The 26,900-nt window shown below is 49.0% G+C and overlaps 1 protein-coding gene across 15 annotated transcripts in view; it reads right to left on the reverse strand.

Moving 5' to 3' along the window:
• St3gal3 (ST3 beta-galactoside alpha-2,3-sialyltransferase 3) overlaps window positions 1-26,900 on the reverse strand; it is a 220,626-nt gene that overhangs the window by 17,842 nt on the left and 175,884 nt on the right. For 8 of the 15 annotated variants that reach the window (XM_076564885.1, XM_076564889.1, XM_076564887.1 and 5 more), the window contains 4 exons: window positions 12,826-12,920; window positions 8,555-8,618; window positions 7,736-7,831; window positions 7,284-7,470 (listed from right to left, as the gene is read on the reverse strand). In XM_076564885.1, the coding sequence (XP_076421000.1) occupies window positions 7,284-7,470; window positions 7,736-7,831; window positions 8,555-8,618; window positions 12,826-12,920 (442 nt within the window). Of the gene's footprint in view, window positions 1-6,215; window positions 6,300-7,283; window positions 7,471-7,735; window positions 7,832-8,554; window positions 8,619-12,825; window positions 12,921-26,900 lie in introns of all 15 variants that reach the window. The other 7 variants (XM_076564883.1, XM_042271728.2, XM_042271726.2 and 4 more) reach the window with 1 other exon arrangement.

Raw genomic sequence — 26,900 nt, forward strand, 5'->3', positions numbered from 1 at the left:
CGTGGTTCTTCCGCTTACATCTGGGGGACTCGTTCTAACAGACACTGCCCAGCCCCCGAGCTTCGCATTCAGGAGTTCTAAAGTGGACCTCCCCCAAACGGCGAGATTCCAGGCGATACTGATGATGTCTGTCTGAGACCTCACACTTAAACGCTGGTAGCCATTAAGCAAGAGAACAAGCCAGCCATAGGGAGGCTTCAGCATGGTCCCGAAGGCACATGTGGTGAGCGGACTGGAGGAAGCTTAGCCGGAAGCAGAGAGCTAAGAAGCTGCTGAAATGGCCGGAGCGAGCCATTTGCAGAAGGATCTGCTTGTGGATCTGGGTGATGAGTGACTGAATACACAGGGCAAAGAGAGAGTAGAAAGAATCGAGGCTCCCGGAGTTTTGGTCACTGGCTTGCGAAAACCAGAGATTGTCCTTAGACTCTCGCACTGCCTGGTCACAATACGTGCCCCGAGGATACCAGCTGGTGGGTGAGTTGTCCCTTTAAAGTGAGGGCAGAGGTCGAGCCTCTGCATTTACCATCAGAAAGTCAGACCAACAGAGCGCGGGTGCTGGATGCCAGGCTGGAGGGGCTGAGAAGCCAAAGGGGTCGCCTCTTCCAGCTGCCTCAGACCGAGAGTGAGAGGGTGGGTGAGACAATGGAAGAGCTTGAGTTGTTTTATTGTTTGTTTATATATTCATGCAGTGTGTGTGTGTGTGTGTGTGCGTGTGTGCATGTGTGTGTGTGTGTGTGTGTGTGTGTGTGTGTGTGTGTGTGTGTGTGTAACTCAGAAATGGAACCCAGCCATGAGATACTAGTAAAGGATCATCATGGGCTACCTCACCACAGCTTGTATTGGGGGGTCAGAGGACACCTTGTGGGAAGCAGTTTTCTTTCCTCACACCATGTGGTTTCTGGGAGCAACCTCAGGCTGGCAGGTTTGATGGCAGTTGCCCTTACTCACTGAGCCACACTGCCAGCTCACAGGCTTATTTTTAAGGACAGAAAGACCTGGACAGATAGACAGATGTGAGAAGAGGCTCGGCAACAGAGGTGAGAAGGAAGGGATGGGGGAGGGCCACCTCAGGAGATCCAGGGAGAGGGCCTCTTGGTTCAGGAGAAAACGGTTAGGGATGGAGGAAGAAGAGCAGAGGCAGATGTGGATTTTATTGTGGTAGTCTGAGTGAGAATGGTCCTCACAGGCTCAGATGTTTGAATACCTGGTCGGTCCCCAGTGGGTGGAGCTGTTTGGGCAGGCTTAGGAGGCGTGGCCTTGCTGGAGGAGGTGTATCACTGGGGGTGGGCTTTGGGCTTTAAAAGCCTCAAAACACCTCTAGTATACTCTCTGCTTCCTGGTTGTGGTTAGGGGGATGAGCTCTCAGATGTTCCTTGGCTGCTGTCCACTGTCACGATCTCCTGCCACGATGGACTCCTAGCCCTCTGGAACCGGACGCACCAGTAAGCCCTTCCTTCTGTAAGTTGCCACAGTCACGGTGTTTCAGCACAGCAATAGGAAAGTAACTAATCCGCATGTGTGGACTGGAGGCTGGGAAGTTCACTGATGGTGGCCTTTATCTGCCCTGCATGATGGATGGGAGATTTCTCCCTGCGACACACACAGGTCCAGGAGATAGATCTGCAGGTGGTGAGTCAGAGCATTTGATCGACAACTAGGGACAGGGTGCTGGCACAGTGACATTACAACCCTGGCCTCAGTTTCTGTCTCTGCTGTGCCATTCAGTCCCTGGTACTGGGCTGACTGGATGCGGAGAAAGGGGTGTGGTAGTGTTGTCAAGAAAACGGGATGAGGATGGCAGCCGAGAGCTTGGCATGGCTTTGGTGACGGGTCTGACTTTGAATGAATGCACATAATGGAGTAAACAAGAAAGGCCGTAGTGAAGAGTCACAATGACACAGCTCTGACTCACAACACGGCGCTACCACTTAGTGGCACTACCGCTTACAGTGCCTGCCGCAGCCAGCCAGCCAGCAGCTGGGAGGCAGGCATCCCTGGGGGCCTGTGACGAGCGAGAACTCAGTAAGCAGGGGTCTCCGAGGCCATGGAAGGAAGGGGCTGAAATGGAGGGTTCTAGGCAGGAAGGTATGTGGTCAGGCTCCTCACGGGGATTCCTGGGGCAGTCAGGTGTGGGTTTTACACCCAGTTCTAGCTACTACTTAACTAGCTGCATTACCACAACCAAGTACTTCATTGTCTCAGTGCCTTGGTTTGCTCGGCTCAACACTGAGGATGGTAACAGTACCTGTCTAACAGGGTTATTAGGAGAACCGAATTAACGGATTCAAGGGAGCTGGGAACTGAGGGCTTTGATGATGACGATGATGATGGTGATATGATGGGAAAAGAAAGAGAAGGAAAAGAAGCAACAGGGCACGGAAGGGAGTGAGTAATGATGAAAAGCAGAAGCAGCGAAGAGCAGTCTGGCGCCCGAGCACTGGAATCTGCTGCAGAGCAAGCAATGGGGAGCAGCACGGGCCGGGAGGAGAAAGGCCTTCGACTCCTGCGTGGAACAGTGCCTGGGGTGACAGTATGGCGGCTGGTGCTGGCCTGCAAAGAAAACGGTTAGCACAGGCTCCTGGCAGAGGTCTGGAGAGGAGTCTGTGACCGCTTGTTCTCCAGGTGGGCCACGTGGAAGGCCTACCCTGCGTCTCCCAGAGGTCAAGTGGCACCCCATCCAGCTTCCCCTGAGCAACGTTCTCTCAGGTCAGAACAGAGTAGAGACTCTAGTATAGATAACATCCAACCCCAACTTGACCCTGTCCAGCAAGGCCTCGTACTCGGAGACCTGATGGCCCTGCCTGCCCTGGACAGTTCCCAGCCCACTCTCCCGCTCTGATCTGCTGCTGTTCTACGGGGTTTCCTCGCCTCTGGACCTGGCCTCTGACTCCTCTTTCTGACTCACTGTCTAGGCCAGACCCCACAGCCTAGACAGAAAAACACTTCACTTTCTCCTGCAAGGGGGTCTCTTCTAACAGCAACCACCAGTCAAAAATAACCTCCAAGAAAGCCGGAGGGCTGGGGTCTCAGCACTCGGGAGGCTGTGGCCAGAACACCGGCAGCCGTTTGAGCCCAGCCAGGGCTACAGAGTGAACCTCGTCCCATGAAAACAAACTCTAGGAACTGCCTGCGGCTGGGAACTTACTCCAATGTTTTGTGCTAGGTTTCATCTCTATTTCATCTTCATTTTTAAAAACATCAGCTGAGCATGGTGACTTACATCTATAATCCCAACGCTTGGGAGAAAGAGGCAGAAGGATTGCCCTGAGTTTAAGGCAAGCCTGGGCTACAAAGTGAGCTCCAGGCCAGCCTACCTCAAACAAACAAACAAACAAACAGACAGACAGACAGACAGACAGACAAAGAGAGGTCACCTCTTGAGTATGAATGTGGGACCCTGGCTGGCCTTTTAAACCTCCCCCCCTCCTTCCCCAGGGAAAGAATGTACCGCTGTATGGTCCAGCCTGTGGTGACCATCCAAGGACTACCTCAAGCCTTATTCTTTCTCTTCCCTCTGCATGTTGGGCCCACAGCTTCACTGGCCCAGTCCAGACAGGGGCTTCTCAGTAGATGTCAGCTTCCCAGCGTCGGTGGGAAGCTGATGGGGAAGGAAGAAAAGGCCACACAGGCGCTCTGGAACCCTGGGCCACCCGGCATCCTGGGGCACAACTGGGAAGGCTGGCAGATGCACAAGGTGGGGCCTGAGTGACCAGAAGAGGTGCCCTGTCCTTCACATGTCCTGTCCTCTCCAGTCTTCATCTAGGGACTGAATGACAGGTAATGAGAGTCTGGGACCCCGGGCCTCATGTTCTGACTTATCAATGGCTATGTGCATTTTCCATACAGTCTTAGAGCGTCCTACATGGAGCATGCCCTCCTGGGGTGTCCACACTTAGGGTTCCTTTCGTTTGGAAAGCCGGACTCGCTCCTAGCTCTTCCTTCCCATCCAGTGTTTCTCGGGAGGCCTTCTCTTGGCCTTTCCTGTCCGCCCCAGCTGCTTTAGAAGACACTCCCTGCACTGAGCAATAATTCTAGTTTGGGGATTGTGTCTCCCATTAGACTGTGAGCTCCTTCTGTTCTAGAGCAGAACTGAATTTGTCTCTGAAGTCCCGGGGCCGGCTCAGGCCTTGCACCTCACTAATGCCTGGCCAACAGGTTGGCCTGGCACAGGGGAGGCCGCAGTCCGCCTGAGAAGAGCTTTTTACTGGGCTGCGTCTCTCGTTATAGACTTAACCACTGGCTGCTTCTCCCTCTCCCAGGCTCCGCCCTCCTCCTCGGCCTTACTTCCCTCCAGTACCCACCAGCGCTTTGCTGGACACGCAGTCTGTTGGGAGGCCCATTAGACGTCCTTGCTGGCTTAATCAAGGCTCCTGGGACCAGGGAGGTACAAGGTCTTTTAGTAATCAGTTTGGAGCTATCTGGGCCACCATCCAATGTATTAGAGAACCAAGCGGTCACACATGGGGAAGGGCAGAACCATCAACCATCTTCCTTTCCCACATCCTCCCTGCTCCCAGTGTTCACCAGGACTCCTGGGTACCAGACAGGTATGTGCCATAAGCAGCACAGCAGCCGGCAGCAACTGTCTGAGTCTCATACCTGCTCCAGCCCTACCCAGCCAGCCCTGACCCCGGAGCAGAGCTATTTCCAGCCAGAACTCTGCAGGTGAAACTCTAGACAGGTTCAGAGCTTGCTAGGAGCGGGAGGCTGAGTAGCTAGAAACATCACCGCAGGAGTAGGTCGAGCCCCAGAAGGAGGACTAGAAAGGGCAACCTGATTCACATCTACCCTACCTGGGTCTTAGAGGCCAGGGAGGTGATGAGCAGCCTAGAGATGTCCCAGGAGGGCACCGACCTCAGGCTTGGGAAAGGGGCACTCAAGAATGGGCCTCTGGAGGTTCACCTCAGGTGGTGGTTTGAATAAAAACAGCCCTCACAGATTTGAAAGACTGGTCATCGGGAGTGGCACTCTTTGAAAGGGTTAGGAGGTGTGGCCTTGTTGGAGGAAGTGTGTTACTGGGGGTGGGGCTTTGAGGTTTCAAAAGCCCAATGCAGGCCCAGTAGCCCTCTCTCTTCCTGCTGCCTGCGGATCCGGATGTAGACCTCTCAGCTCCTTCTCCAGCACCATGTCTGCCTGCATGCTGCCATGCTTCCCATCATGATGATAATGGACTAAACCTCTGAAACTGTGAACAAGTCCCAATTAGATGCTTTCTTTTATAAGAGTTGCCATGATCATGGTGCCCCTTCACAGCAAACACAACACTTACTAAGACTCTTGGGGTGTTGAGAAGGCATTGATATCACTGCTGTTACTGGTGGGTTATTCAGAAGTCCAGAGCCACCCTTGACTGTGGTACCACAGAAAGCCCGCAGGTCTTCAGAAGACTCCTTGTCATCCTCCCTCTCCCCATCACACTCAGAAGGTGTTCTCCCTGACACAGGCTGGCCATGTGTGCCCAGGATGGGGTTGATTGAGGCCCTGATCGTACCTCACAGTGCCTCACTCACTGTGTCAGGATCTTGACCTACTAGCTGCCAAGGCCAGGCCACCAGACCAAGTGGCGAGCTCCTCGGTCTTCTTGGGAGCAGCTCCCCCACTTCCACTGACTCTCCTGCCTGCCTTGGGGAGACAGGACGAGCTTTGACTCCACTGACCTTGGTGCTCTCGGAGTCAGAGGCGACCACATGCATCTCTGGTCTGCTGTCCCCAAGGAATCTGGACTGCCTCACATCTCCCACACTGGCCCTCAGGAAGCAGGAACTGGTTTAAGCTAATTCCAGATCATGTGCAGTGAATGGGCACCATGGGGGGAAAACCCTATGGGGTCAGGGCCCTACCCTCTGGCTCTCCTGCCCTGGGAAAGCCATGAAAGCTTTGATAGGTGTCTACAGGCCAAGAGCATGTGGGCTGATGAGCAGAGGGCATTATATGAGAAGGGTTCACCAAGGCAGGTCCAGTTCACTCCCATGTCTCCCTCTGAAATGTTTGCCTGTTACCTTAAGGCAAATAGAAAAGCTGTAGGGATTCTGAAAAGAGAAGGGGCCTCCCCAGCCCCATTCCTCCCTAGTCTGGTAGACAAGAGGCTTGCTTGACGCCAGACCGATCACCTGCTTCTTTGTCCTTTCCTTCTCTTTGGAAACCCGGGCTGCACCCAGCACAGCCAGCTGCCTCCTGGCTCTGAGTCGGGCTCCCGTCACCGCTGCCCCACCTACCTGAGCTTCTGAACCTGACTTCTGTCTTCGCTCCTGCTTGCTATCTACTTGATACTGCCTGAACTTGGCCTTGCTTGGAAGGGGCTGTGGAGTCAAACCAAATTGCACTGAGACCCTCACAGGCAAGCTAAGCTGTTCTCACCCCCAACTTCTAAATCTAAAGGGACAGCTAGCTCCTTACTGAAGGCAGAGGGCAACTGTCATCGGTCTCCAGGAAGAGGCTTGGGCACTGGGAGATGAGTGGCCTGAGCCCTGCACACCCCTCCCCCAGGTGACGGATGACAGCTGGAGGGGAGGAGATGAGGGTTGGGAGTGGGAGACAGACTCAGACAAGTTGGCAGGTGTCCCTACAGGCCCAGAACTGGGAAACAGGTCTCAGGAGCGGCCCCAGTCGGTGGTCTACAAATGGGCAATCTGACCCTACACTACCACATACACTCCCTAAACACACGGGCCCAGATCCTAGCCAGCTTAGAGCAGTCAGCACAGAATCTGACCACACCCAAAGAGAAGAACCAGACTTAGTGGCAGGCTGGAGATCAACCTACAGGCTAGCACTGAAAATCTGAGGTCGAAAATGGTCTGGATTCGTGCGTTTGGGAGCTAGAACCCTTGCCCTGAGATCCCCTGTCCCTGCAGAATGGCCCCAGGGTCCCTAGAAGGCTTTCTTTCTCTGTTGAGAATGAGGTGAGGCCATAAGAGCAATCAGAACGGCCTCATGGAGGGAAGTGGGGCCAGGGAGGTAGCTACAGACCAGGGCACGAGCCTGTCAAAGCTGCGAGTCACACTGGCGCTGGCCACAGGGACCAGAGCTTTGCCTCCCTGGGATCACCAGGCCCTGGCTATCTGGAGGCAGGCAGCAGAAAGCAGGCATTTCAGCTCCAGGAGCCCGTTATGTACCCTGGCATCGTTTGGCCTCTGTCCCTTGCTGGATTTGCTGCCTTTTAGCTTCGGGTCATTTTGAAGTTTCCTATTTGTTCTTTGTGGGGTCCAGGGGGAGGGACTGCCTGGGAGGCGAGGGGGGGGGGGCTGGACGCGGGGGAAGGGATGCTTGCAGTAGGCGCTCACCACTCTCTCCTTGTAGACGATGTACTTGAGCCATTTGAAGTCCTGCCACTTGAAGCCGGCGAGGACAAAGAGAGAGTCCCGTTCATACTGCTCAGGCCGCTGCATGGCACCCTCGGGGTAGGTGATGCGCAGGGTGGTCTTGCTGCCCACGTCCCTCTCAAAGCCCTTCACGGGCGCTGAATTCAGTCTACAAAGAGCCAGCGGAGTCAGAGCTGGCCTTGGGCCTGTGTCCGGGGAGGTACCCTGAACCCCAAACACCCCGGGGTGCAGAATAGGAATCCGGGCCACCTACTCGTTCATTTTAAAACCTGCCAACCCAGCAGCATTCTTGAGGCTTCTGTTAACCCTCAGGCTAGGTGACCGGACGGCAGAGACAGTTCTCAGGGCGCAGGCAGGGCTCAGGATTTGGTCCACAGCATGCATGTGCCCGGGTGTTGTTCAGGGGAGCTCACCTGACCACGATGTCATAGTCGTCAATTCGTGACCCCAGGGACTTGTTGGCAAGGACCCCTCCATTGCCTACAATGATGCAGCGGCGGCAGTGGAGGCTGGGGGGAGAGAGCAGAGGTCTGTGAAGGTGGGTCCCCCCGCCCCCGACTTTGGTCAGGTCCATGCAGCACTTCCGGGAGGAGGCCAGTGCCACTCCTCGGGAGCTGGACCCTGGGACACTCGACACTTCTAAGGGAAACACAGGGGAGGTTTGGGGAGCGGCCCAGGAAGCAAGGAGGGGGGCTCTGGTAAGACTCTGGGCAGAGGTGGGGGAGGCTTGGTGGCCTTAGAGGACAGGGAACGGCGAGGGAAGCTTGGAGATCTCTCGGAAGAGGAAGGGCAGGGAAACGAAGCTGGGCGCTTCAGGACTTACAGCTGGGCTTAATTTCGACTCAAGCCTCTAGGCTCCCATAGCCACTGACGGCCTTGCTCACTTGGTGTCCTGTCTCCTACCCTGACCCGAGGCTTTCCCTCCAGGGCTTCAGAGCTGTCGTTACCTCCGACTCAAGCTCTGTCCCCGTCGGCTGCCTCTGTCGGCACCTCATCACCTTCAGTTCTTGTTCCCAAACCCGCATGTCTGAGGACTGAGAAGCCTTGCCAAGTGCTGTACTCGGCAGGTGCCCGTCCAGAAGAGCCGTCCGGCTCACACACTCTACCCGCCGCGTGTGTACTGTTGTATGCATGGGGAGGCATGGAGAGCACCTGTCCAAACCCGGCCAAGAGCTTCGGGGCCACAGCACCTCTGCTCGTGCTGGAGAGCCAGGGGAAGGGGGTGGGCTCACCTGTCCAAGGCAGGGGTCAGGCGGTACTCTTTGGTGACGGACAAGATGGCTTTGATCAGATTGTCTGTGGACAGAGGAGGAAGGTCACTGTTAGCGGGTCTCTTAATTTCCCAGAATACATTTGCTAGTAGTCGTCCTGGGAGGCCTAGGAGTGGGACAGAGAGGAAGTGGGGGTGGGTGGAGGGAGCTGCAGGCTAGACCACTGCTTTCACTTTTCGCTTGAGCCAGGAGACAGAGGTAGGGAAGGAGGCAGATCCAGCCCTGCTGGGAGCCAGGCTCTCACCCCAGCACGTAACTTCTTCCCACGACCCTTCACCTTCCTAGGAGACTCATCTGTTTCCCCATAGCTAGACCCTAGGACATGTATCTGTGGGCCAGAGCCTTGTTTGGAATGGGACTCTCTAGTCGGAGACAGATCATGTCTTACCACTGTGTCTCATGGAGCAGAGTCCAGGGAACAAGTCAGACAACCAATGGCTGAAGAGTTCACTCCAGTAGATCATACAGCCTGCTCATTTCACCCCACTCTGTACTGCCCATCCTGACCCTGCTCTTTGCCAGGCTGCCTCTTCTTCCTCACCCATCACACCCTGCAGCCAGGCATCTGCCCGCCAGGACTACTCCCAGCCAGGACCCTGAGACCTCTGCTCCCGGAGACTGAACCACGACTCATCTTCTTGGCCTTTGGATGACCACCCTCCTTTAGACTCTGGCTCGGTAAGAACTTTATACTGTAATGGAGAAGAAGCTGTTGGCTCCATCAGATCTGGTTCTGCTACTTAACACTCTGTGACCTGCTACAAACGGCCACCTTCCTTTGAGCTCGTTCCCTTGCCTCTGAAAAAACGATAGCAAGGCCTGCTTAGCTCAGTTGTTGGGTAGGTGCAATATATATAAAGGTCTGTAGACAAGCAGCTTGGTACTACCACGGCAGAAAGCATCTTTGTAATAAAACAAGGGTGCGGCATACAGACAGAACCTTGTGGCTATCCTCCAAGGGCACGGCACTGAAATGTTCACACAAGGAGACACGCTCAAGAATCTTCAACACAGAACTGTCTGCAAGTGCAAAATGCTAGAAGCAGCTGAACCATCCACCAAAGGAAAAGGACACGTGGAACACGAACTACTATGTGGCAAACAACAAAAACCCATCAATGACGTATAGCTCAACACAGATAAAGCTCAAGTATATATGCAAAATATCATTTTAAAGAACATACACACACACAAACACACACACAGATACATACATTCTTTTTTTCTGAGATAAAGTCTAAAGCCCTGGTTGGCCTAAAACTCCCCCAAACCCAGTACTGGGATTAAAGGCACTCATTACCCATAAAGAAAAATTGGTTTATGTTTAATGGATATGTAAGTATGTAACAAAAATAAAAATCAAGACAAAGAAACACTAAATGCCAACATCCAAACAAGGATGGGGTGCTGGGGAGGAGCAGTGGGCGGGCAGCAACTAGAAGCTCTCCTGCAGCTCCAGCTTTATTTCTTTTCATATATAGGTGTTTGTGTGTCTGGTGCCCATGGAGGCCAGAACAGGGCATGGGATGCCCTAGGACTGGGGTTACAGACAGTTGTGAGCTGCCATGTGGGTGCTGGGAATTGAACCCGGGTCCTCTGGAAGGGCAGCCAGGGCTCTTAACCACTGAGCCATTCTCCAACACCACCATGCTTTATTTTATACATTAGGAAGACAGTGCATAGTGCCCATTACATTATTTTATTAATTTTGAGACATGGTCTCATGAATCAGACTCAACCTTGATTTGTGGCTGAAAGTGACCTTGAACTTGTGATTCTTCTGCCTTCATCTCCTGAGTGCAAGGATTTCAGGCATGAGCCACCATGCCTAGTTATATGTGGTCCTGGGGTCAAATTTATGCACGCTAGGTAAACACTCTATCAATTTGGCTCTACCACTAGCCCTTCATTATATTATTCTAACATTATTTTTCTGGGTGTCTGAGACATTTCATGTAACGAGGACTCAAAAACAAAAACAAAAACAAAAACAAAAACATAAAACCTTTTGTCTTTTTGTTTGGTTTGGTTTTGTTGTGGTGGGGATTGAACCTAGAGCCTTGCACATGCTCTGTCAGCACCCTACTACTGAGCTACACCTCAGCCCTCTCATAATTCTTTCAAAAGGGGGTAAACTGGACATGGTGGCACACATGCTTTTCATCCCAACACACAGGAGGCAGAGGCAGGTGGATTTTGCTAAGATTTTGGTCATTTAAGGCTACATGGTGAGACCGTGTCTCAGAAACACACACACACACACACACACACACACACAAATACACACACACACACACACACCATATGCACGCATGCACACGCACACACACCCCTCGGGTACAGCAAGGGGTCACGTGATTGACTGGAAAGTATCCTTTACGTCCCACAGAGGCGGCCTGGGCCTGGGCAGGCTCTCCAGAGGCTCGATGGGAGAGGGCCGAGGAGCAAACCTTTATCGAGGTTCTACACTAAGTGCCTCCAGACACACCTTCAAGTGGGGACACCTCTCATTCCCTTCTTGTCTCACCTCCAAATCTGCCTCAGGACTGATGAGGAAGAGCTCATCACTGTTGGTGACAGGGACAGGGGCACAGCCGGGGACTTTGCTTTCTGTGACGGGACCTTTTACGGAAAGGCACCGGTGAGGAGCCGCGCTCTCCTCGCTGGCTGAGGACTCTAACGGCCTTCGCTGGCCTTTGGAGCTACACAGTCAGTCCTGAGTGAGGAGGATTCGGGAGGAAGGAGCCGTCTGCCTGGATACAAGCACGAGGAAGGGAATCTCCACATGGCTTAAACTAACCCATTGGCTGTCCCCCTGGAGGCTTGAGGTCAGAGGCCCAGCTCAACAGTGTGTTTGCTGGCTTTTGTCTTTTTTTTCCAGAGAGGACTAGGCTAGCAGAGTAGAGAGCTAAGTTTCCCGGCCAAAACCTAGCGCCCCGTAACAGTTCCCTCCTTAATTCCGACCCTAGCACCCCGTAACAGTTCCCTCCTGAATTCCGACCCTAGCACCCCGTAACAGTTTCCTCCTGAATTCCGACCGTCACCTTGTAACACGGCAGCGCTTCTATTTAGCTGACAGAGACACCAAAGCGCAGACAGGTTAAGAAAGCTGTGCAAGGTCACAGCTAGTCAGAAGGTAAGTGGAGGGATCTGACGCCCGACCTGACCCTCCCACCAAGCCAGGAAGCAGCCAGACACTTGACCGAGAAGCGGGGCTGTGTGCAAGGGAAAGTGGAGAGAGAGAAAGGCTAGCCTGGGGCAGAAAAGGGGCAATTAGAGGGAGACCAAGTCAGCATGGAAGACCTTGGGCGGGGATTACAGGAGCTGTGTGCGCGCGCGTGTGTGTGTGTGTGTGTGTGTGTGTGTGTGTGTGTGTGTGTGTGTGTATGTGTGTGTGTGTGTGTGTGTATGTGTGTGTGTGTATGTGTGTGTGTATGTGTGTGTGTGTATGTGTGTGTGTGTGTGTGTATGTGTGTGTGTGTGTGTGTATGTGTGTGTGTGTGTGTATGTGTGTGTGTATGTGTGTATGTGTGTGTGTGTATGTGTGTGTGTGTATGTGTGTGTGTGTGTGTGTGTATGTGTGTGTGTATGTGTGTGTGTGTGTGTGTGTGTGTGTGTATATGTGTGTGTGGTTCCCAGGATCTTTTCCATGTAGCCGCAGCACTATGACAATGTCTCTGAGCATCTCTTCTGCAATCTCACGGCCCCGGATCTGGCCCCTGCTCCTTCACTAGACTAGGGCTTTGAACAAAGGGACCGTACACACTCATCACTGCAGCAGAGCCAGCTCCGGCCAGTGAGGACCATCTCCAGCAGGGAACTGTTCGGTTTATTTTGAGACAGGGTCTCACTATGTAGTCCTGGCTGTCCTGGAATCGCTCTGTAGACCAGGCTGGCCTCGAACTCAGTGATTAAAGGTATAAAGGTATGCACTGCACCACAGTCTGTCTGTCTGTCTCTCTCTCACATACACACTTATTTGTGTGTGTGCACAAGTGCACACTCACTTACAAACGGGTACCATGGAGTCAGAGAACAATTTATTATGATTGGCTCTCCTTTCCACCATGTGGATCTCAGACACTGGACTTACTAGGCAGCAAATACCTTCACCCACTGAACCATCCCACCAGCCCCCAGTGGGGAACTTCTAAAGACATAATCCTGTCTTGAAGTACAGGGAAATAGCATGGGAAAATGGGTGTTTAATGTTTAAAGGGTTCCCAACATACCTTGACCTTTGATTCCAAAAGGTGGCACGAACTCCCGGATCCTAGCCCACTTGCGAAAGGAGTCATCCAGGAACATGGGTGCTGGCTTGGAGAACCTGGAATACACCAAAAAATGCAACAGCTACAGTGCTGGTTGGCTGTGGGTACATAGCCTTGGTGATGGGTCTGTGAAGCACCCTCCACATTCCAGTCCGCCCGCCCCCCCACCTCCCCAACCTTTTAACTGGGTAGTTGCTGATTTTATTGAGGAGAACTTGAGTCTGGGAAAGCAGGCCTGGTTAGTCTTTATTTGGCTCTGGGAGTGGAGGGACAAGGCCTGCTCAGCGAGGATTAATGTCCAGAGCTGGAAGCTCTCCGGAAGGTTATCCAGGCATCCATCTCCACTCGCTGCTGCCCACTCTGTTCCTCCACTCCGGGAACATGGGGATAACACAGTGCCAGCGGTGTACAAGAGTATCCAAAAATCCAGCCGGTACGGGGCGGTACGGGGAGACAGAATGCTGGAGAGGATTCTGGGAGTCAGACCACCCAGGGTGAGGAAGAAGGCAGATTCACAGTGACACAGCAAAGTGGGGATGTAAGGGAGAGAGAACTGTGCTCGAAAAGAGAAAGAAAAAGCAGAGTTGGTGATTAGGGTGCAGGGCTGAGAGGAGAGGTCGGATCAGCTAGAACTGGGGTGCACTTGTTAGTGGACCCTAAGTTCCTATGGAGGTGGGGAAGTGGCTAATAGTTTAAGGCAATTCACTTGGGCTCACAGGAAAGACAGAAAGGAAAGGAGGAGAAAGGGGAGGGGAGAGAGGGAGGGAGGGAGGGAGGGAGGGAGGGAGGGAGGAAGGGATGGAGAGATGCTGAGTGGGGAGGAGGAAATGGCAAAATACTCCTCTTCTTGGGCAGGGCAGGCTGAGGCTTGGGGATGGCTGTACAGGTGACAAGAATTGTAAGGGAAGTGGGGACAATGGACAATGCCACAGGAGTTAAGCTCTGGAGATGCCTGGAGGACACTTCACATGGAACCCAGCACCCTGGTTTGAGACCCCGCACAGGCTGGCAGCCTTGGAGGTGGCCAGCACACCGACTGGGCTGGGGATCCCGCTGGGGGCCCTCCTGATCAGGAGGGACCACGTGGAGGCCTAGGCCTTCAGTGACCCACACACCTTTGCTTCTGACTCAACCCCAGTTAGCTCACCGTGCAGCGGAGGCTACAGGAAAGCATCCCCTCCCCACACCGCCCAGAGGCTAGACCATTCCCTCCTCACAACCTGTAACCGTAAGCATCCATTTCCCCCCATCACCACTGACTCCGTCATCCCACCATCCCAGGAGGAATAAGCTAGTCAGCCACTCAGAGGCCTAATATTAGAGACGTTGACATGAACTTGAAAGGGATGGGAAACACTCAGGCCTGCTCTCTCCGCCACGGTTACGAAGATGGCCACACTCACGGCCGTGACGGTCTGCCTCCAACACTCTCCGTCAGGGTTGTAGGTACCAGCAGGAGTCAGCGCTTTCCTTTGTTCAATTTCTCACATATAAAATCCAAGTAAATAGATAGCATATTTGAAGCTTTCCTGAAGGCAAGCATTTGCCCAAGGTCTACGAGACGCAGCAATGGGAACAGGTCTCTGGATGCACACACATCAAGAACGGCCCCCTCTGTCTCAGGACGGACCCTACCGAATTTTTGTAACCTTCCAGAGTCAAGCTTGGACGGGATTTTATCTACTTCCCAGTATGTACAGGGTGCCATATGCTACTAAAATCTCCGATCTGGCCTAGTGACCTGCATTATCCCCCCTTCTCTTCCTTTCCCATTTGTCCTCCAGATCATCACAACTTCCTTATCAGTTCTGCTCTGAAGAACACCATATTGGGAGGGCTGGAGAGACAGCTTAACGGTGACCAGAGCCTGCTGCTGTGCCAGAGGACCCAAGTTCAGTTTCCAGCACTCACAAGAGGACCCAAGTTCAGTTTCCAGCACTCACAAGAGGACCCAAGTTCAGTTTCCAGCACTCACACCAGGGGGCTCACAAGCACCTGTAACTCCAGCTTCAGGGCATCTCCGACCCTCTTCTGGCCTTCACAGGTACCCTCACCACATGCATAACATGCACACATAAATAACAGTAACACTTTTTTTTTTTTTTAAAGATAGGTTCCCACTGTGTAGCCCTGACTGGCCTTGATCTTACAGGGATTCTTTGCCTCCCAAGTGCACTCCCACACCCCAGCAATACCATAGTTTAATTTTTTTAAAAACAAATTTTTTTTTCCAGGCTGGGCAGTGGTGGCGAACGCCTTTAATCCTAGCACCCAGGAGGCAGAGGCAGGCGGATCTCTGTGAGTTCGAGGCCAGCTGGGCTATAGAGTGAGTTTCAGGAAAGGTGCCAAAGCTACACAGAGAAACCCTGTTTCGAAAAACAAAAACAAACAAACAAAAAAACCACCAATTTTTTTTCCTATGTGATTTACTTTTGCCTCTTGTTTTATGTGAATGCTATAGGTCCAGCAATGAAGAAGTAGCTCTGTGTGTGTGTTGTGTACATGAACACACACACATTTGTGGGGTCAGAGGCTGATACTGGCCGTCCTCCTCCATGGTTCTCCATCCATGAACCTGGAGATCCATCCACCTGCCTTCCCAGTTCAGGGATGACAGACAGACACAATGGGATGACAGACACAATGGGAGGACAGGTATGCTGCTTCCGTTTTTTATGTCTGTGCTGGGGATACAAAGTCAGGTCCTCAGGTCTGCACAAACACTTTACCAACCAACCATCTCCTCAGCCTCTAAAATTATGAAAATGGTTTTAAAATGGCTTTTTTGTATGACGTGTAATATGTGCTAATTTGGGGAAATGTGCAGGCAAGCACACATGTACCCCAATCCTGTACCACAGACACAATTACCCCTTTTTGGCACATGTCAAAACTGATGCTCCCTTGCACATACAATTTTGTAGACTTCTTTCTCCTAATTCAGAGAGACTGGGTCCATTTACAAAACCTGGAAGCTGTTGATAATGTGACCCATTTTAGTCCCTAAAAGTGAAACAGAAAAGAAGGGACAAATGAAAATGTGACCAAGAAAAGCAGGAGTTTCCATATTAATAAAGAGTCAAAAAAAGTTTACAGGACAGACTGTGGAAAATCCATTAAATGGGCCAGATAAGGCCTCATAAAAACTGTCCATTTTCAGACTATAACCTACTCCTTTCCTGCTTTTATGATGTTTTCAAACACCTGCCACTCGGTCTCATCCTTTTACTGGGCTTTCGTGTTTCAGATGCTCACTCTGTAGCCTATTTTTATATCCCTTCAAAAAAACAAGCCAGCTCCCCTAGGGTTTCTCGCTGCTGGGCGGCTGCACCCCTTTACAAGCAGGGCCCCTCCCCTTGCAGTGTATATACTCTTAAACTTAATTTTTTTTTCTTGTTATGCTGTGGGTACAAACCAGGTCTTCGTGTCTGGCAGACAAGTACTCCACCAATAAGCTACATCCTCAGCCCTGATTTTTCTTTTCTTTTTTCTTTTTGCAACACGGTTTCTCTAGGTAGTCCTGGCTGTCTTGGAACTCACTCTGTAGACCAGGATGGCCTTGAACTCAGAGATCTGCCTGCTTGCCTCCTAAGTGCTGGAATTAAAGGTGTACACCATCACTTTTCTTATTTTTTTACATTAATTTTATCTATCTATCTATCTATCTATCTATCTATCTATCTATCTATCTATCTATCTATCTATCTATCTATCTATCCATCCATCCATCCATCCATCCATCCATCCATCCATCCATCCATCCACCCACCCACCTACCTACCTAATCTACCTACCTACCTACCTACCTACCTACCTACCTATCACTCTATCACTCTATCTATCACTCTATCTATCTATCACTCTATCACTCTATCTATCTATCTATCACTCTATCTATCTATCACTCTATCTATCTATCACTCTATCTATCTATCACTCTATCTATCTATCACTCTATCTATCACTCTATCTATCTATCTATCTATCTATCTATCTATCTATCTATCTATCTATCTATCTATCTATCTATCTATCTACCTACCTACCTACCTGTCTATTGTGTGTCTGCATGTGTGTGGAGGTCAGAGAACAGCTTGTAGGATTTGTTCTCTCCTTCCACCACGTGGGTCTCAGGGGTAGAACTCAAGTCTTCAGGCTTGGTGGCTAGTACCTTTATCCACTGAGCCATCTCACTGACCCATCTTCTTCCCCTCTTATTTTTTATTTAGTTCTTTGAGAATTTGTACATATTCACCTCTCCCCCAGTTCCTCCCAGATTCAACTCCTCCCCAAGTTCCCTACCCCCCCAACCTTGTACTTTTTTTTTTTTTTTAACCCATCAAGTATACATTGCATTCTCTTGGATGTGAGACCTTCTGAGGGAGCATGGTCTATCTACCAGGAGCAATGTCATAAATAAAACTGACTCCCTCCCGGGTTATCAGTTATGAATAGCTCCTCAGCCAGGAGTGGGACCTGATGCCCTGTCCCCTCTCCACGCTGGGATTCTGTCTGGCTTGCGCTTGCTCAGGTCTCGTGCACGCTGTCACACCGCTGTGAGTTCACACCGCTGTGAGTTCACGTGTGCTGCTGCCCTGCCGTGTCTGGCAACCTGTTACCTGCAGTCACCCATTGCCTCTGGCTCTTAGACTCCTCCCCAGTGATTCCTGAGCCTTGGGAGAAGGGGGGTGATACAGACATTCCATTGGGAGCTGAGCACTTCACGGTCTTTCTCTGCTGGACCAGTTTAGATCTTTGTGATCTTTTGTCTTTTTGAGGCAGGGTCTCATGTAGCCAAGACTAGCCTTGAACTCCTGACCTTACAGCTTCCACTTCTGGGATTATAAGCACGACCCACCATACCAAGTTCCCAGACCTAGATTTTTTTTTTTAATAAAACATTACATTTTTCTCTGCCCCTTCCTCCCTCTAATTCCTCCCAAGTATCCCCTAGCTCCCTCTCAAAATTAAGGCCTCTTTACTTGTTATTGTTTTACACACACACACACACACACACACACACACACACACACACACACACACACGCCTAAGCATATAAACACATCCTGCTCCGTCTGTTTGGCGTTGCCTGTATGCATATGATTTCAGGGCTAACCACTTGGCATTAGACAGCCAATCGGGGGCTCATCCTTGAGGAAGACTCTTTCTCCATCAGTATTCCTTAGTTTGCCTGTAGTTTTCTTCCAGACCTATTTTAAACTGTTTCATTATAAAAGTTACATGCATATAAAAGCAGGAAAAATTCAAATAATAAGAGCAGTAACAATCAGTACAGCGAGCTTCCCACGGACCCGTCAGGACCGATCACCTTGACTTGGCAATCATCAGCTTTGGTGATATATTGTATACCCTAATAAATTTGCCTGAGGATAAGAGGACAGAGCCAGCCACTAGATTAGACACAGAGCCAGGCAGTGGTGGCACACACCTTTAATCCCAGCACTTAAGATCTTATTCCTTTAATCCCAGGGAGTAATATGGCAGGACAGAGAAAGGTGTATAAGACATGAGGAAACAGGAACTCTCTCTCTCTAGGCTGAGGATTTTGTATTGGTAAGAACTAGTGGCTGGCTGCTCTGCTTCTCTGATCTTTCAGCTTTCACCCTGATATCTGACTCTGGGTTTTTTTTTAAATTAAAAGACATTGAAGATTCGAACAACAATCAACCATCTACTTTTTTTCTGTTTCTGTTTGAAAACTCCTAGAAATGATGCCACTTTGTCACAAAATAGTTTACCATTAATTTCCTCTCCATATGTATAAATTGGTTGAGAGAGAGAGTCTCATATAGATTTTGCTGGTCTTGGATTCTTTTTTTAAAAAATATTTATTTAGCTATGAATTCTATGTATATGGGTGTTTTGTCTGCATGCTTGTCTGCACACCAGAAGAGGGCATCTGATCCCACTAGACTACAGTTACAGATGGTTGTGAGCCACCATGTGAGTGCTAGGAATTGAACTCAGGACCCCTGGAAGAGCAGCCAGTACTCTTAACTTGAATTCTTGGTCCTTTATCCTCCATTTCCCAAGTGTATCACCACCCTTGACATCCCAGCATTAATTTAAAAAATTACTTGCTGGAGCTGGAGAGATGGCTCAGAGGTTTAGAGCACTGGCTGTTCTTCCAGAGGTCCTGAGTTCAATTCCCAGCACCCACATGGTGGCTCACAACCATCTATAATGAGATCTGATGCCTTCTCTGGCAGACATACATGCAGGCAGAACACTGTATATATAAATAAATAAATAAATTTAAAAATTATTTGTTTATTTATTTTTGAGACAGGGTTTCTGTATGTAACCCTGGCTGTCCTGGAACTCACTTTATAGACCAGGCTGGCCATGAACTCACAGAAAGCCTCCTGCCTCTGCCTCCCGAGTGCTGGGGTTACCAGTGGGCATCAACCTGCCCGCTGGTGCTAGTTCAATAGTTGGTTTGTTCAGATTTGGACGGAGGTGCAGTCCACACATTGCGCTGATCTCTTTATCTCTTAAATCCATGGTTTGTTCCTTTCTCTCCACCCCCATTTCCGTCTGTGGTGAAGAACATGGCACTTGTCCTATGTTTTCATTATAGAACATATAAGGACATGCCTGTAGGATATATTCTTTCCCTGACTGCATCCAGATATTGTTTGGCATGTTTCTTGTCATTTGTCGCCTGTAAACGGGGGCTTCATCAGATTCAGGTTCTGTCCTCTAGAAGAGGACCTCTGGGACACAGACACTCCCTGTGGCATTAAGAACTGACAAAGTTTGCATACGGTGCTTTTAGCAGTCTCTGGGTCAGGGCCTAGACCCGCTCCCTCTTTAGATGCTGGAAAGGAGCTTTCATTAACGTCTATCAGCACTCATCAACTCTTGGGTCATCCTCAGCAACTGGGCAGACGGGAAAGGCAAAGAAAATGCCTGATTTTCCCCTTCACTGACCAGTTTTCAGGGCAATGAGATGACTCTTTAGTGCCTTTCAGAGCTGGCTATTTCCCGAGATTATTTCCCTCTTTAAATCGTTAAGGAGTTATACATCTTATTTTATTTGCTAATGCCAATTCACTGTAATTATGACTCTCTTTGACATTTAGAACAAGCTGTCTTTGGCCACTAGAGCCTTGGCAGTTTGGCTCCTGAATTCTTGGGTACACCTTTTTCCAAGTCATTGGCCGAATCTAGCAATCTCTGATAAAGACCTGGCTTTCTTACATCAGAAGATGTCCCAGATTTATTCAGTCCATTTCTTGGTCCCATCTGGACTCCATCATTCGCCCAAGGTGCTGGAAATTATTCAGAGAGATCCCCATGACAGTGCCAGGATTCTCCTGTGCCTATAGGTTGCTCACTGTCCCCAAACCAGGAAACAGCTTTTTGAACAACAGAAAAATCATTTGTACTGATATTCTCAATTCAAATTTATACTTACAAGAAATGTGCTTGCTTTCTATTTCAACCATTTCACTTAGATACAACTCTTATAACATAAAATTCATGTTTATTGACCTCATTTGATTTTATACTGTGCTTCTCTCATTTTATTTAATTTTCTTATCTTTCTTACCTCAATATGTAGCCCAGGCTGGACTGGACTATATATACATATACATATACACACTTTTTTTTTTTTTTTGGAGACAGAGTTTTACTATGTAGCTCTGAATTCATTATGTAGTCCTGGAACTCACTACATAGATCAAGCTGGCCTCAAGCTCACAGGAGATCTCACAGAGATCTCACAGAGATCCACCTGCCTTTGCCACCCAAGTGCTGGGATTAAAGGTGTGTACCCACCCAGCTTGGCTCTTTTTTCTTAAAACTATTTTTTTTTTTAAAAAATTACATGTATGCTGTGTGTCGGTGTGTGGGTATGTGCATGTGGGCGCTGGTCAGAAGTGTTGGATCCCCTGGACCTGGAGTTACAGGTGACTGTGAGCCACTCAATGTGGAAGCTGGAAACTGAACTCAGGTTCTCTGCAAGAGCAGTGTGTTCTTAACCAATGAGTCATCTCTCTAGCCCATGATGCCTCTTTGCTGTTAAGTTGAGCTCCTTTCTAGTAACATCAGCACATTGAGTTGCTTTATCCTAGCATATACATGCAGGCAAACATGAACACACACACACACACACACACACACACACACACACACACACACACACACACACACACACGACATTTTCAGAACAGTACCAGCATCATTACTCATGCTAAATTAAAAATAAATTGTGTATGTGTCAGAGGACAGCTTGTAGAAGTTGACTCCTCCCTTCCACCATGTGGGTCCTGGGGATTGAGCTCAGGTCTTCAGTTGGCTGCAAGGACCTTTATCCACTGAGCCATCTCTCCAGCCTTACTACACACTCTACAACTCTCTACAACTCACTCTAAAACACCCTGCAACTCACTCTACAACACTCTACAACTCACTCTACAACACTCTACAACTCACTCTACAACACTCTACAACTCACTCTACAACTCACTCTACAACTCACTCTACAACTCACTCTAAAACACTCTACAACTCACTCTAAAACACTCTACAATTCACTCTACAACTCACTCTACAACACTCTACAACTCACTCTACAACTCACTCTAAAACACTCTACAACTCACTCTACAACACTCTACAATTCACTCTACAACACTCTGCAACTCACTCTAAAACACTCTACAACTCACTCTACGACTCACTCTAAAACATTCTACAATTCACTCTACAACTCACTCTACAACACTCTACAACTCACTCTACAACACTCTACAACACTCTACAACTCACTCTACAACACTCTACAACACTCTGCAACTCACTCTACAACACTCTATAACTCACTCTACGACTCACTCTAAAACACTCTACAACTCACTCTACAACACTCTACAACTCACTCTAAAACACTCTGAAACTCACTCTCCAACTCACTCTCCAACTCTCTACAACTCACTCTGAAACGCACCCTAATCTAAGAGCACTCAAGTCCCCCCTGCATCTTCTTCTCCGTAGGGAACACCTGCACACAGAATGACAAGTGCTTTTTCCACTTGAAATGATTCAGATGCGTTGAATTCATGAGCTGGGTTTTGTTTCGTTTTGTTTTACAGGGGCTGCTTTCCTCTCATGTTAGTTGAATTTTATCTTTTGATGTCATAAAGCTTTATATAGTTCCCAAATTAAATTCACAAAACAAAATATTCAGAGAAGCCAGCTTTCACCTGTGCCCATCTCTTAGTATCACTTCTAATCCCTCATGGTTCATTCTCTCTCTGTCTCTGTCTCTCTCTCCTTCCTTCTTCCTCCTCCTCGTCTTCATTCTCCTCCTTTTCTTTCTTCATCTTCTCCCCTTTCCTTCTTCCTCCTCCAAACTTGAAAGCCTCTTGCCTCAGCTTCTGCTGGAGTTACTGATACAGCCATTCCATTCCCAAAGGTAACTTATCATACACATTTGGACTATTGGGTTTTTATTTGTTTGCTTTTTGTTATTGATTTTTTGGTTTGTTTGCTTTTTGTTTTTTGAGACAGGGTTTTTCTGTGTAGACCAGGCTGTCCTGGAACTCTCAGAGATCCTCCTGCCTCTCCTCCAGAGTGCTGGAATTAAAGGTGTGTACAACCACTGCCAAGCCTGACTATTGATTTTTATAATAATAATAATAATAATAATAATAATAATAATAATAATAATAATAATAAAAACCCCAATATATCTGGATATCATCCCATAACATATGGATAATACTCCTTGACAATTATGTATCATGTAAAATGCAGTCAGTCTCTTTGTTTCTTATGTTTTATGAAACAGATTCCAACAGTAGTTGCTACCAACAGCTTCATGTTTTTTTCTTTTCTTTTGGAGACATCTTCTCACTGTGTCCTGGCTAGCCTTGAACCTGTGACCCTCCTGTTTCCGACTCCTGAGATAACAGGTGTTTACCAGTGCACCTGGCCCCATGTATCTTTTCTCTTTGCCAATAAAGAGTCCCAGGAGGGTGTCTGCTGAATCAAAAGCAAACTGTGTCAGAGTACTATTGCTCCATACTGCCAAACTGTTCTCCACAGAGACTGTGACATTTTGTGACACCCATTGGCAATATATAAAGTTCCATCCCCCAAACTGATGTACTGGAAGAGGACATTGCTAAACTTCAGTTTTACCACTCCGAGAGCAATGAAATGGTGTCTCACTGTCATTTTCTTACTTTGGGGTTTTTATAATTTTATTATTTTTATGTGCCCGAGTGTATGTCGGCATGTATGTCTATGTACCACATGCATGCTTGGTGCTCACAGAGGCCAGAATATGGTGTTGGATTCTCCGGGACTACAGTTACGGATGGTTGTGAGCTGCCATGTGGGTGCTGGGAAGAATCTGGGTCCTCTGGAAGAGCAGCCAGTGCTCTAAACCACCGAGCCATCTTTCTAGTCCCCCGTTTTTGTTTTTGTTTTTTTTTTTTGAGACAGGGTTTTACTGTGTAGTTTAGGGGAGTCACTATGCAGCCCAGTTCGGCCATGCACTCACAGGAGTCTTCCGGCCTCTTGAATGCTGGGGTGACAGATACATGCCACCACACTGGCCCTCACTGCCCTTCTAAGCTTACTTCCTCCCCGCTCCCTTTCAATTAAACTATTCATTGCTTTATCATTCTGTGTGTGCACAGGCAGCCTTCAGGGGCCAGCCAGCCTGTGGTGTGGACTGTCTCCTTCCACCTTCCCAAGGCTCTGAGGATTGAACTCAGGGTGCCAGGTGTGTGTGGCAAGTGCCTTCACCTCTGAACCAGGGCTTTGACTTCTCCTTTTTCTTTTTTCTGAGACAGGGTTTCTCTACCTAACAGCTCTGGCTGTCCTGGAACTCACTTTTTGTGGACCAAACTGGCCTTGAACTCACAGAGATCCCCTGCCTCTGCCTCCCAAGTGTTGAGATTAAAAGTGTGTTACACCACCACTGCTCGGGTAGCCATGACTTTTTTTTTTTTTTTTTGAGACAGGGTTTCTCTGTGTAGTTTTGATGCCTGTCCTGGATCTCACTCTGTAGACCAGGCTGGCCTTGAACTCACAAAGATCTGCCTGGCTCAGCCTCCCAAGTGCTGGAATTAAAGGTGTGCACCACCACTACCCGGCTCTAGCCATAACTTTTTAAACGCAGCCTCTAGGGCACTAGGATCACAGGTCTGCACATCCTACCTGGTTGCATGTTGTTATGAGTAAGATCATATGAAAAGGTCATTTGTGGTTTTCTGTGAACTTTAACTTTGTTTAAACCTCTTGTGTTTCTTTCTACAGGCATTAGTCTTTTCCTTTTTTGAAGTCATGAAGTTTTTTTACATATTAAATATATAAACCCTCTGGGATAAAATTACATTTCCTCCAGTTTGTTTGTTTACTTGGCTTGTGGCATTTTCCTTGCTTTCTTTTCTTCTTTTGTATTTGTTAGGTTTTTTTTGTTTTGTTTTGTTTTTAGAAATGTAGTCAAGAGTCTGTCAAACCTTTTTATTGTTCTGGGTTTTGAGGCCCAGGACTAAGTCTTCCTCACCCCTAGGCGACAAAGAAACCCATCCACGATTCTTTCTGCACTTTTTCACATTTAAATGTGATCCATCTTGGCTGGTGTAAAGACTGGATCCATTTTATCTATTTCCAAGTCTATCAACAGACTGTCTCCTTCAGGACTATGCTATGGTTCTTCACTCTTTCTTAGGTGTGCATACGCATGTGTCCATGGGTGTCCATCTGTGTGTGTGTGTGTGTGTGTGTGTGCGCGCGCGTGTGTATGTCCGTGTGTGTCCATGTGTGTGTCTGTGTGTGTCCATGTGTGTCCGTGTCCGTGTGTGTGTGTGCACACGCGCACGCGTGTGTGTGTGTCCGTGTGTGTCCATGTGTCCATGTGTCCGTGTGTCCGTGTGTGTGTGTGTGCGCGCGCACGTGCACACACATCTTGGTTCCCCCTTTCTGTTCCACTGACACTAGCTGTACAGAGTCAAGGGCAGTGCACACCGATCCCTCAGTTCAATCTGTGCTAGTTCAGCCTCCAGCCTTCGTTCCTTAGCCTCGCACAGGCTCTCCTGGTTAGAGGGTTAGAGTTTCAGGATGGGAATAGGGCATGGTACATGCTACATTGTTGTGTGTTCTTCCCTTAGAACTCTCAGAAGAGAAGGCAGATGCTAGAACTTACAGGAATCACAGCTAACACTCTTAACTTTCATATCACCAATGCCATCACCACCACCAAAAACAACACCAACAATCCCACCACCACCACCACCACCACCACCACCACCACCACCACCACCACCAACAACAACAACAACAACAATAATCCCATCACCACCACTACCAACACCACCAACAATACCACCACCACTACCACCACCACCAACATCATCATTACCACCTAAATCTACTTTTACCAGGCTTTCAATAAATCACCTACAAATCTGCCATGTGCAGTGAAGATTCAGCATCTGCATCACCTTGCATGTGAATCCAGTCTTTGCTCATCATTTTTAGAAACACCAATGTCCTGAAAGCTTCGTAAGAACTTCCTTCGTTCTAGTCACCTTGTTTCTACTCCACATCAACCTCAGTTTCTCAGCCGGAATCTTTCATCCCTCTGAAAATATTCGTCTCCAACATTCTTGCACACATCCGCCTAACATTCCATTTTCTCTTCTCTGCTTTGTGTTGTTACTCCTGGACCCTGGGTTTCTAAACACATTTCTAGTCTGCCATCTCCCTGGCTAGAGCCCATATCCATCTCTTTTTTTTCCCCCAAAACAGGGTTTCTCTGTGTAGCTTTTGGTGTCTGTCCTGGATCTTGCTCTGTAGACCAGGCTGGTCTTGAACTCACAGAAATCCACCTGGCTCTGCCTCCCAAGTGCTGGGATTAAAGACATGCACCACCAACCCCCGAGCCACATCTATCTCTTAAGTGACTTTCTTGTTCAGGACTACATGCCCCTCCCTCTGCTTCATCTTTTTGTCCCATTCAATTGTCCCCTAACCAGAAATTGATCTAATCCCACACCTTTGTACTTTTTATTATGATATGGGACCAACAAGGAATTTCAGCCAGAACATTCTTCCTTCATCCAGAATATCCAGATGCACACACACACAAACACATGAACATACAAACACATGAACACACACACATATATACTCAGATGAGTACATATACATAAACACATCTACACACAGATGAACACACACACACACACACACACACACACACACACACACACACACACACACATATAACCACTCACACGAGCATCTACCCACAGATGAGCACATGCATCTACACATAGATGAACACACATATACACACTAGGCAGACACTACCAGTTCACAGACCTGAACCTTGACTTGGCTTGGCAACTTTCCCAAACATGCTCCACAACTCTGACAGTCCCAGCTTCTTTGGGCAGAATCTCTCTTATTTCAGAGAAAACCCAAGACCATCAAATGGAAACTTCATCAGCTCTTGCTTCCCAGACTCTCCAGGCCCTTTACCGATCTGTAAGTCTGGTTTCCTTATCCAACCCCTACTCCACCAGAGCTGGTGCCGACTTCATGCTGTGGATTCTTTTCCTGCTCCACGGGTCTTCCTCATGGGAGCAAAATCAATCAATGTTTCCTTCTTTTTAAAATGAGTTCTTTTTTTTTTTGTTTGTTTGTTTTTTTCAAGACAGGGTTTCTCTGTGTAGCTTTGCGCCTTTCCTGGATCTCGCTCTTAGACCAGGCTGGCCTCGAACTCACAGAGATCCACCTGCTTCCGCCTCCCGAGTGCTGGGATTAAAGGCGTGCGCCACCACCACCTGGCTTTAAAAAGATTTCTAAAAAATGTTTTCAAATTATGTTTGTGGGCTGGAGAGATGGCTCAGTGGCGAAGAGCACTGGCTGCTCTTGCAGAGGACCCGGGTTCAGTTCCCAGTACCCACATGGCAGCTCACCACCATCTGTAACTGCAATCCCAGGGGATTCAATGCCCTCTTCTGGCCTCAGCGGGCACCAGGCACGCA

Source organism: Peromyscus maniculatus, chromosome 2, assembly GCF_049852395.1.
Source record: "Peromyscus maniculatus bairdii isolate BWxNUB_F1_BW_parent chromosome 2, HU_Pman_BW_mat_3.1, whole genome shotgun sequence".
Lineage (NCBI taxonomy): Eukaryota > Metazoa > Chordata > Mammalia > Rodentia > Cricetidae > Peromyscus > Peromyscus maniculatus.